Raw genomic sequence first — 12436 nt, 5'->3', positions numbered from 1 at the left:
TTCATGATATGGGGTAAGTTTTCTGTTAGCAGGTCTTCCACAATTTTCTCGGTGGATTTTTTCACCTCTTCTTGTTCTGGAATTCCAATTGGTTTTTTTTTTTCATGTCTTCCCATATTATTCTTAGGTTCTCTTTATTTCTCTTAAATCTTTGTTCTGATTTTTCTTCATATAGGCTAGTGTCCAGGGATTTGTCTTCTAGTTGGGATATGTGTTCTTCAGCCAGTTCTAACCTACTCTTTTGTGCTTCTACTGTGTTGTGTAATTCTGTAATTTTGGTATTCATCTTCTGGATTTCTAACTGCTGTTTTTTGTATGAGTTCTGATTGTGCATTAATCTTATTATTTTGTCCTTGAATGATTTTTCCGAGTTCTTCTAGGGAACTATGTTCTCCTTGTTTCTGTTTGGGGTTTCCTTAGGCTCTTGTAAAGCTCTATAAACATATCTTCTAAATTCCTTCTCAGATAATTCTATTGTCTCCTCTTCCTTTGAGACCTTTGTTTGTGGTTTTGTTTCTAATGCCTTGTCCTGTTTTTTTGTTTGATTTGAAGTTGCTTGTTGTTTCCTAGACATTTTGAGGTTGTCTTTAACTGCTCGTTATGTATTGATTTGTTTTATCTTGGTTTTATGGTTTAATATTTTGAAAAGGTGAAGGGGTGTATTTTATTTTATTTATTTTTTAGTTATTAATTCAGGTACATTAGGTTGCTCTGCAGTTTTCTTTGTGATGGTGGAATCACTGTGTGGAATGTGGATATGGGTTTCTGTTTGTCCTAAAGAGGGTTTAGAGTTCGAACCAGGAGGTTTTATGGTGGCTGAATGTAGTTTCTTCCACTGGATGAGTGAAGTTATTGGCGGAGAAGGTGGAAGCGGAAGACGGAAAGCTTGCTGTTGCTATGGGTGGTTTCTAGGGCCTTGAGTGGGCTGCTACTGACGACGTTGTACTATTATTTACAGGCCCGCAGTTCAATTTCAGCAAAGACTCCAGTTGTTAGGGGGTCGCCACTTTCTGCCAGGCTCAGACACGTGCAGAAAACCCACTCCTAAGGCCCCTCAGTGCCAAAAACCCAACCCACGACAACTTCCTGGCTCCACGATCTGCCGTGGGGGTTTCTCTCTCTGGCCCCTGGTGCCGCCCAACCCACCCAGACCACGATCTGCTCTGGAGTTTCTCTATGAGTCTGCCCACCCGTGGCATCAAAGATCCACTAGGTTTCAGCGGCACTGGAGTCAAGAGAGTGCCTGCTAGTAATCTGTTGTCCTAACATTACTGATAAAGTCAAGCACAGACCTCTCAGTGCCACTAAGCTGACCCAAGCCTAGTCAGTGACCCACTGTGGAGGGAGCAGGCCTGCCCTCCTGGAAATCTGGATCAATATATGGAAGCAGCAGTCAAGAAATCAGGTGACTTATCAAGTAGACACACACCCTGGAGAGAACAATCATGGGAGAAGGAAGAGCTGCTTATACACAGGGAGACAGCTCAGGGCGCAGGAGAGTATGGAGGGATGGTCACTGGGAAGAGGTAACTATGGAGAGGAAGTGGGAGGGGAGCTGTTACATTGTAAACTGTGGTCAATTACATGAGACAAAGTATATGTGAACTGCTGTATGGAAAGTGAATTTTCTCTGTAAATCTTCACCCAAATCACAATAAATAAAATAAAATTTTAAAAAAATAAGAAGAAGAAGAAGAAATCAGGTGACTTAAAAAGAGAGTAGGTTTGCTGGTCTGATAGAGCCTGGTAGAATCCCTGAGACCATGACCCCTAGCTGCCCTTCAGGTCTGGAATAGAACCCACTCCTGTGATTTCCAGCCAAACAAAAGACAGGCATATGAGCTGAACATTTACATTAGGTAGATAAACTCCTTGGAGAGATAAATCATGGGAGAATAGAAGGGCTGTGCATGCACAGGGAGACAGCTCAGGGGGCAGGAGTGCATGGGATGGAAGGACACAGGGAAGAGGTAGCTATGAGGAGGAAGTGGGAGGGGAGCTGTTGCACTGTGGGAAATTGCAGTCAATGTCATGAGACAAAGTGTATGTAAGCTGTTGTATGGAAAGTAAATTTGCTCTGTAAACTTTCACCCAAATCACAGTAAAAAATTTAAAAAAAGAAAAGAAATCAGGTGACTTATTGCACTGGGAAAATCTGCTGCAAAAGACCTCTTTCAAGTGCTGAAGAGCAAAGATGTCTCTTTGAAGACTAAGGTATGCCTAACCCAAGCCATGGTCCTTTCAGTCACCTCATATGCATGTGAAAGCTGGACAATGATAAGGAAGACCAATGAAGAGTTGATGCTTTTGAGCTGTGGTGTTGGCGAAGAATACTGAAAGTACCATCAACTTTCAGAAGAATGAACAAATCTGTCCTTGAAGAAGTGCAGGCGGAATGCTCCTTGAAAGTGAGAATGACCAGACTTCATCTCACCTACTTTGGTCATGTTGTCAGAAGGGACCATTCTCTGGAGAAAGAGATCATGCTTGGTAAAGTGAAGGTCAGCAAAAAATGGGAAGACCCTCATCAAGATGGATTGACACAGTGGCTGCAACAAAGGGCTCAGGTATAGCAAGGATTGTGAGACTGGGCAGTGTTTTGTTCTGTTGTACAAGGGGTCACTATAAGTCGAAGCCAACTCAACAGCACCTAACAACAACAACTCTACTTATAGATGCACTTGTGATTAGAAGTAGCCAATATTAAGAGAAGATTATTGGATTTGTCCAGGTGTTAAACACTGTGCTAAGCATGTGACTTTAGGTGATATGCCAATTAATTCTAAGAAAATAAAATCCTCACTTGTATCTGTAATTTTCCAAACCTGTTTTAACTAACCCAACTTATGATTAGAATAAGCTGATGTTAAAGACAAGGTTATATCTTTTCTATATCAAAACACTTTTTCTCCTAGTCCTTCAACAAACTCTTTGCTTTTATATTTCAACAGAATTCACCATCATAATGTTAAAGTAACTCAACAAAAGCTGCAGATGTCTAGATGGCAAGAAATATATGATTATAGTGGTCAGCCAAAATCCTGTCACCTAGAGCCATCCTGACAAAGGAAGTCAACCCTGACAGAGGTGGTCAACCAAGACACTGGCACCTGAAACTCTGTAAATATTAACCAGTCAAAAATACTTCAACTGTATCCCCTTGGGTCTTTGCCTTTATCAACCTCTGTAATTCTATAGCTCCTTAGAGCATTTTTGTTCAGTGTTTCTTGACTGTGTTTCTCCATTCTGTAAAATGCTCTTTTGTTACAATAAACTGTTTTCACTTTAAACAGACTTGTACTTTTTTCACTACAACATAACTTATAGCTTCCTGAAAACACCAATGCACAATACAGGTCTAATGTCATTTATTCACTCAGCTTTTGTTTCTCCTTTCTCTTGTGATATTTTGCAAATGTTAAGAGTAAACCAGGAGCTCTGTAGCATAGTGCCTAAGGCACTTGACCACTAACCAGGAGGCTGGCAGTTCAAACTCACCAGCCACTCCTCAGAAGGAAAGTTGGGCAATCTATTTCCATAGTGATACCGCCTTGGAAGCCCAAGGAGGGGTCACTATGAGTTGGGTCCAACTTGACGGCACATAACAACAAGAAGAGTAAACCAGTGAGATGAACAGTGACTGGGGTCTTAAAAGCTTGCAAGCATCCATCTAAGATGCAACAAGTGGTCGCTCCTTATCCAGAACAAAGAAGGATGAAGAAAACCAAAGACATATGGAAATCATTAGTCCGAGGGACTAGTAAAGCATGCAAACCTCAGTCTACATACTCCTGAGACCAGAAGACCTAGCTGGTGCCCAGCTACCATTTTTGTCAATCAGTAGGAAAGGGATAAAAATAGGAGATCCTGGATAGAGTCGGAGAAAAATGTGCAACAAAACTCAAAATCATAAAAATGACCAGGCTTGTGGGTCTGACAGAGACTGGTGAAACCCCCAAGACTATGGCCCCTAGTCACCCTTCAGGCTGGAGTTGAACTCACTCCTGTGGCTCTCAGCCAAACCATAGACAAGCATATAAGGTGAACATTTACAACAGGTAGGTACGCTCCTTAGAATGATCAACCATGGGAGATCAGGACAGTATTTGTACAGAGAGCTCAGAAGGCAGGAATGCACAGGGAAAAAGGACATAGGGAAAAGGTAATCACAGGGAGGAAGTGGGAAGAGAGCTATTGCATTGTGGGGATTGCAATCAATGTCATGAAATAAAATGTATATGAACTATTGTACAGAAAATGAATTTGTTCTGTAAACTTTCACCCAAATCACAATTAAAAAAAAAAAAAAGAGTAAAGCAGTGAGCTTGTAACATGCCTTGGGTAGGCAATAGCAGTCACTTGTACTGACTTATTTGCTAGAAGTAGAAAGAGTCTCTTACAAGGGCAGGAGGCTAGAGCCTTTCAAGCTGTCAAAGCACTGAGTGGAGATGTCAGGAGTGAGACTTCCAAATGTCAACATTTCATCTAGCTATGGCTAAAGATACTGAAAAGATATGAGATTTAGTCTGAAGAAGTTAATGTAAATAAAACAGGATGTCCAGCATTTATTTTGTGTAGCTTCACATGGCAAGGAGTTCTGGTGGCGTAGTTCCTAAGGCATTTGACTGCTAATAAGAAGGCTGGTGGTTCAACTCACCAGCTACTCCTTGGAAGGAAGATTGGGTAATCTATTTCTGTAGAGATACAGCCTTGGAAACCCAAGGAGGGGTTGCCATGAGTTGGATCCAATTCAATGGCAGTGAGTTTGGTGGGTTTGTTTTTTTTTGGGGGGGGGAGGGGGATCACATGGCAGGAATAAAATCAATGGATAGTAGCTTTTGCCTCAAAAATGAGATAAGAGGAAATAGTTCATTTTGAAAAGAGGTTGTTTAAAAAGAGGCTGAATGGCTATTTGAAAAAAAAAATAAATAACTGTTATCTGCTGGTGAAGAAAGAAATTATTTCATCTTCATTAAGATTATATTTTTCTGCTTTTTGTTTTAAACATGACTGAAGTACTTCAGTAATTATCTCTTTCTCTCACTCTCTAAGTGAACTCTTTAAGCCAAGAACTAGGCCTTAATCATCTTTGTATTCACAGATGTATTACTGGAACATAGGAAGCTCACAGTGAATGTTAACTATAAGTAACAAAATATTGTACAAGAGATTCTTAAAAGGTTGTGATTCTATGAACCAAGAACAAAATAAAATAAAACTATATTTTAATTTAAGTTGTATCTTGAAACTCAGAATAAGTACTATTATTGGAGTGAATTGTTATTCATTCAAGAACTGCTATTCTTCTATTTTACTTTTTTAATTTCTTCAAATTCCTATTTTCCTTCTCCATTATCCAGGTAACTGACAGAACCTTAACAATGACTATAACAACAATAATAATATCTATTTACTCCATAGAGTGCTCTACATTATACTACAAAATACTTTCATCTATATATCCTATACTATCTTAAGAAAAGTTCTATTAGTGGACAGGAGCTCTGGTGGTATAGTGGTTAAGGCATTTGGCTGCTAAGCAAAAAGTCAGTGATTCAAACCCATAAGCCACTCCATGGAAGAAAGATGGAGCAGTCTGCTTCCACAAAGGAAATCCAATGGAGGTCGCTATGAGTCAGAATCAACTTGAAGGCACTAAGAATATTAGGTAGACATGAGAATTTTTATATTGAAAAGGAGGCAAAGTACAGAAATGAAGGTTCTATATCTTCAGCTTGAGCCTAAGTTTGTCCCTGGCTTTGCGACCTTGGCAAGTTTATCTCAGAAATCTCATTTCCTTTTATAAAAATGGCATGGTGGGAGCATCTGACCTCCTCTGACATCAGGAGGTGGGAGAATCATTATCAGCATCAGCCCAAGGATGACTGCTACGAGGTAGAGGTCAGACATACCTCTTAAGAACTCACATACAATATTCAAAATTATGGGATTTATTAGGGATGTAACAGGTTATAAGGCAGTATATCAGCAAGGACTCATGATACAGCTCTTCAGTCAGGACAGCTACTTGGCTAAGTTCACAGGCAGGCCTCTCTCCAGACCTTGGCCCCTCAGTCTCTCAGGCTTCTTGGGCTGGTTCTAGAGACTCTGTCCTGCTTGAGTAAGTATTACAAAGCTCTTTAACCAGTAAGTGCCCATAATTGCTTTTTTTCTGCCAGTAAGCTGTGGCCCAAAGGAGTTCAGCTCTCTTAATTCTGTAGGTTGGCAAGCCTAGCTCTGGCAACATGTACCCAGAGGCACCCTACTCCACCAGTAAGCCTCAGGTTGAAGGCGCTTAGCTCTCTTGCTCCATGAGCCAGTGAGCCTAGCTCCACCAAGTGCCCAGAGGCATCTTACTCCACCAGAAAGTCTCCTGCCCAAAGGTGTGTAGCTTTCTCACTTTGTGAGTTGGGAAGCTCACCACACCATCTCCTGCTAGTCTCTGGTTCTGTTGCCTCTGCTTGCACCATTTTCTGCTGTTGCATCTCACTGCCTCTCTCCATCTCCAGAATTATAGCTCTGTCTCCTGGGTCTAGGAAGTTCTCAGAGATCCAGGGTCCAAAGGATGCATTCCACTCCTAGCTCTTCTTTCTTGGTGATTCTGAGGTCGCCCCTATGGTCTGGGAATGGTCTGGGATTGGCTCCCCTTTAAGCCTCGTGGTATGGCAAAACTAATCCCCTTGTTAGGGTTGTATAAACCTTATTTGCAGGTCCTATCCCCCATAAAAGGAGCTCTGGTGGTGTAGTGGTTAAAGCACTTGGCTGCTAAGCAAAAGGCTGATGTTTGAAACTACCAGCTGCTCTGCAGAAGAAAGACAAGGCAGCCTGCTTCCATAAGATTTATAGCCTTGGAAAGCCAAAGGGGGTCACTATGAGTCAGAATCGACTTGATGGCAGTGAGTTTGGTTTTTGAGGTCACCCATAAGTGTGCCATGTACCTTATTTGTATTATCAGCAAGCTGTCCAATCTTGTTGATAGGCTACAAGCACTGCATTTATGCAGTCCCACCCAGTCATTTGGTGGGGAGTTACAAGAAAGGCCATAAAAAGGAATCCACATTGCACTCTTGGAGAGAGCAGGCATAGGAGAATAGAGGGGCTATGCGTGAGCAGGGAAATAGCTGGGGGGGGGGGGTGCGACAGGAGTGCATGGAGGGAGGGACGCAGGAGGAGGCTGTGGGGAGGAAGTGGGAAGGGAGCTATTTCATTGTGGTAGATTGTAGTCAAAGTCATGAGACAGGGTGTGTGTGAACTGTTGTATGGAAGATGAATTTGCTCTGTGAACTTCCACCCAAATCACAATTAAAAAAAAAAAAAAAAGGAATCCACTGCACATTGCACTGTACCTTTAAAACCAAAACTAAAAACAAAAACTATTGTTATTGAGTCGATTCCAACTCATAGCGGCCCCATAAGACAGAGTAGAATTGCCTCACAGGGTTTCCAAGGCTGTAATTGTTTTGGAAACAAACTGCCACATCTTTTTGCTGTGGCAGTGTTGATGAGTTCGAACTGCAGATCTTAGTTAGCAGCCAAGAGCTTAACTACTTTGCCACCATGCCTCCTGAAGTTTCCTTTAAACTACAAAAATTTAAGATTAATACATGCACTAAATAAGGGGAAAAGTGGGCAAATCTCATCTTTGTAGCCAGTTGTGTGGTAAGGATCAGCCTGAATCCAATTCCCAAAATGTGGAGAATGATCTAGTCCTCACCCTCCCACTTTTCCATCCTCATCACCAGATACCCAAGTGGCACTCTCCAACTCTCATCACTTGGAGTTGGATCACAGCTCACAAGTTAGATAGATACCACCATTCAGAACAGCAGCTTACATAGCCCTTTTCTGACCCTAGTCTCCTGGAGCTAGATCAGAGTTCATAAATTAAAAGGATATAGTCCTTCAGACTGCCAATTAGGCACATGCCAGCCTCAAGTTTATGGAGACTACATGATACCCTAACCTTCTGCCCTGCTAGCAACAGATTCAGGACTTGTTTCCCACCACCCCTAGGATTCTAGCTATAATAAGCTTGGGAATTTACATGACATCCTTACACGAGTTGGCTCTTACTACCCCTTTGGGTTTGACAATTAGCTGGAATGAGTCACAGAATGTAATGAAGAATATACCATACTTCTTGTTGTGTGCTGTCCAGTCAATTCCTGCCCATAGTGACCCCATATGACAGAGTAGAACTGCCCTGTAGACTTTCCTAGGCTGTAATTGCTATGGGAGCAGATTGCCAGGTCTTTTCTCCTGCAGAACTCCTGGTGGGTTTGAACCACTGACCTTTCAGTTAGCAGCCAAGTACTTAACCACTGTACCACCAGAGCCCTTTATACCACACATACAACTACAGATTTATTATACTCAAATGAAGAGACACAAGGACAAGGTCTGGGTGGGGTCACAGCATAAAGCTTCCATGTCCCTAGAAAGCATGCTACCCTCTCAAGTACAAATGTTTCCACCAACCAGGAAGCTCCTTTGAGCCTTAGGGTTCTAGGCTCTTATCAGCTTCCTCATGTGGCCATGATATATTATATCATGCCTCCTAAGGCTAGTCAACATCAGGCTCCCAAGTGGTTCCCATTGGTCTAGTCATCTCCCATTCATTAGCCTCATGATATCCTGCTCTATTGTGGTCTAGCTCTCAGGAAACCAGAACAAAGGCCAAATTGCTTTCTGCAGTACACAGTACTTCATATGCGTACCATGAGTATTAAATAAGAAAATATATGTGACTGATTCTTGCCATCACAAGCACTTGACTGTACTTTTCTAGCATTTGGCAGGGTAGATTACTTGAAAATCCTTTCTCTATAAAAAATCTAGAAATATTTTATAAAATATAACAAATATTCTTTAAAATACATAGCTGAGCCTATATGACCATGAGACCAGAAGAACTAGATGGTGCCTGGCTACCACTGTCAACCACTTGGAAAGGGATCGGCACAGGAGATCCTGGATAGAGAAGGAGAACAATGTAGAACAAAAGTCAAAATCATAATAAAGACCATGTTTACTGGTCTGATAGAGCCTGGTGAGATTCCCAAGACTATGGCCCCTAGTCACCCTTCAGATCTAGAACTGAATTCACTCACTCCTGTGGCTTCCAGCCAAACAACAAACAGGCATATACAGTGAACATTTACATCTGGTAGATACATTCCTTAGAATGATGAATCATGGGAGAACAGAAGGGCAGTATTTGCAGAGGGAGATAGCTCAGGGGGCAGGAATGCATAGGAAAGAAGGACACAGGGAAGAGGTAACTACATATAGGGAGGAAGTAGAAAGAAGCTGTTATACTGTGAAGAATTGTAGTCAATGTCATGAAACAAAATGTATATGAACTGCTGTATAGAAAATGAATTTGTTCTGTAAACTTTCACCCAAATCACAATATAAATAAATACATTGCTAAGATAGTAAAAGAAATAGCCAGGCCAAAATTAAAGTGTACTGAAAACCCAAATGAAAAGCATACTCTGACAATGCAGCTGGCAAATGGAAAACCAAAGGCTTGGGTTATAATAGCCCACAGGGTACAGAAGACAAGGTCTTGGCCCCTCCCAACGTGAAAAAGTGGCACTGAGACCCCCACACATGCCAAGGTCCTTGAAGGAATGAATATACATAAAATAAAATGTTGTTGTTGTTGTTATTTGCCATCAAGTCGGCCCTGACTCATAGCGACCCCTCCTTGGGTTTTCGAGGCAGTATCACTACGGAAGTAGGATTGCCCAACCTTCCTTCCGAGGAGTGGCTGGTGGGTTTGAACCGCCAGCCTTCTGATTAGCAGTCAAGTGCCTTAGGCACTATGCTACCAGAGCTCCTATAAAATAAAATGTAGAGCAGGGAAATACAGATATAGATACAGCTACCAAACCTAAAAACCAAAACCAAACTCATTGCCATTGAGTCGATTCTGACTCACAGCAACCTCCACTGGGTTTTCAGGGGAGTAAATCTTTACGAAATAGATTATTCCATCTTCCTTCCATGGAGCAGCTGGTGGGTAGTGGCTGGTGGGTTTGAACTGCCAACCTTCTGGTTAACAGTCAAATGCCTTAGGCACTACACCACCAGAGACTCCTTTGCTACCAAACTTAGGAGACAAAAATTAAATTTGCTAATTTTGGTCTCACTCAAACTCATTGTTGTTGAGCTGTTTCCAACTCATACCAACCCTTCATTAGGTTTCCAAGGCGACATCTCTACAGAAGTAGATTACCCAATCTTCCTTCCAAGAAGTGGCTAGTGGGTTTGAACCACCAACCTTTTGGTTAGCAGTCAAATGCCTTAGGCACACAGTAAGTCAACATCCTTTCCTGGCTTTTAGGCAGGTCAACAGCCTAAGTATGAGTCACTCAACATCCACTATATATTCTATGAAATAGGATGTTATAAGATTTGGATATTGTGCAAATACCATACCATATACAGGCAGCCCCCGTACAATCAGTAGTTCAATCCCCATAAAGCCTATTACATTGAAACTTTATAGGAGCATGACAGACAAAGCCTAAGAGCTGTATCCATTTGATACAGGAGGCTAGCCTTGGCCGATGCCAGGTTCAGGCTGTGCTAGCGGTGGGATTAGGACTCTGCGCACATCTGGGTGCAATTAGAGCATTTAGGGGGTGCAGGGAGGTGAGTGCAGAGACTGGGTGTGCAGGTGCCAGGAGCAAGGCTGGCAGTGGCAACACTAGATGCTGTTGCCCTGTTGGTATAGTCGCTTCCTGGTCACATGCAGCTGCTCCACTGCTGCCCAGAACCAGGAGCCCACAAGTGTCCCTGGCCTAGCTGGTACCACCAGTGCCCACAGCAAGAGCAGAGGAGCCACAGGAGGTGCTGCCTTGTATCTGGGAGTGAAAGGCTGTATGGCTACTGGGCGGCTGAAAAAAGCCAGCAGAAGAGGAAGGAGGAGGCAGAGAAAGAGGCACTGTAGGGCTTGAGATGTGCCCTGGAGCCCCATTGCTCATTTACTCTGGGGGCCTGGGGTCTTTAAAACCATTAGGGGAAAATATTAAACAAAAGGAGATCTGCTTTCCTGTTAAAAAAAAAAAAAAAAAAACACCTCAGGGGACCACAGATGTATATGTAGTTGGATGGTGCCCAAATGGGTGTTTAATGACGCACACCTGTATATCTAACATCTCTGACTTCCGCAAGAAGATCAGAGAACATCATTGGCCGATGCTTCTGCTCCCAATTACTTCAGTGATTCATTACAACTCCACTCCCAGGGTTCTCTTTTAAATCACTCACAAACCAAAAACATATAAATTAGCAAAGAGTTGGGATGTCCTTTGTTAGGGAGAACAAGTAGTTGGCAGCAAAGAAAAAACAAAGCAAGCCAAATAAAATAGATAAAATGAGAATCCACAAATCAGATTATGAAACAATATTCTGCTGACATTCAAATAAAGTAAACCCATGGCAACAATTTAACTGTTACCTGTTTGCCTGCACTCCCAGGTTTCTCTTGTTTGGAGCAGGACAGAACTTTTCATTTTCCTGTGTATTTAGAGCTTTACACTGAAGCAATATTATTTACTACTTACTTGGGCTTGTTTGCATACTTTAAAAGGCTGAAGTGTTTCTTGGTAGAAAAGTTGATGATAAGCCTGTAGATCAAACCAAAAGTACACACTGTTCTTCCACAACTGCAGATGGAAAAATACATAAATTATTACCATCCAATTATTAAAGATCCACAAAGCTCTGATTTCAAAACAGTAATTATTTAGCTTTCTGGTGTTAGCATAAATCAGGTTCAAATGAAGATGGTTTTACTCTTCTATCACAAGCAGACAGTAGTACAAAATATTTATTGGTATTGTCTCTAGAACATTATTTTTTGCATATATGCCTTTCACATAATTGGATTAAAATAGTAAGTATTCTAGTTAACAGTTAAAGAGTAACCACATATTATATGGGGTATCCAACCAAAATCTGAAGGTATTTTGATACAGATGGGCAAATGTGCATCATACTAGAACCAAGCACTGTACTTATAATTGAACCAGTTAAATACTTTTCATCTGAGGAAAATGAAAACTATGCTTGTGATTTAAAAAAACATACTGGACTGAGTGAAATAAGTCAATCACAAAAGGACAAATATTGTATTGGTCTGTTATTGTAAAAGTCAAGGAAAGGTTTATCTATGGAATGAAATTTTCTTTGTTGGTTCTTTGTTTGTTGGGTGGGAGGGGAGGGGAGGGAACACTGTTAGATAGACAGAGATAAGTACTGATTTGGGTGAAGAGAAGGGCAATGTACCAAATGTGAGTAATCAATATGGTAGCACTGAGGAAGAGAAAGACATATAGAGGTACATGGGAGATACAGACAACAAAGATGAACCCTTTTGCACATACAGTACTGCATTGTCAGTGAAGGCAAACATGGGTATACG

The 12436-nt window shown here is 41.6% G+C and overlaps 1 protein-coding gene across 1 annotated transcript in view; it reads right to left on the bottom strand.

Annotated features, from left to right (window-relative positions):
* RGS22 (regulator of G protein signaling 22) overlaps positions 1 to 12436 on the bottom strand; it is a gene marked incomplete at its 5' end in the record, with an annotated part of 150188 nt that overhangs the window by 62910 nt on the left and 74842 nt on the right. Inside the window, one exon of the mRNA XM_007934882.2 lies at positions 11577 to 11678. Coding sequence (XP_007933073.2) covers positions 11577 to 11678 — 102 coding nt within the window. The remainder of the gene's footprint in view (positions 1 to 11576; positions 11679 to 12436) is intronic.

Source organism: Orycteropus afer, unplaced genomic scaffold (assembly GCF_000298275.1).
Source record: "Orycteropus afer afer isolate SDZICR_OR568_19922 unplaced genomic scaffold, OryAfe1.0 scaffold00021, whole genome shotgun sequence".
Lineage (NCBI taxonomy): Eukaryota > Metazoa > Chordata > Mammalia > Tubulidentata > Orycteropodidae > Orycteropus > Orycteropus afer.
The sequence above is the reverse complement of the archived record's forward strand: the minus strand, read 5'-3'. Positions and strand labels throughout refer to the sequence as shown.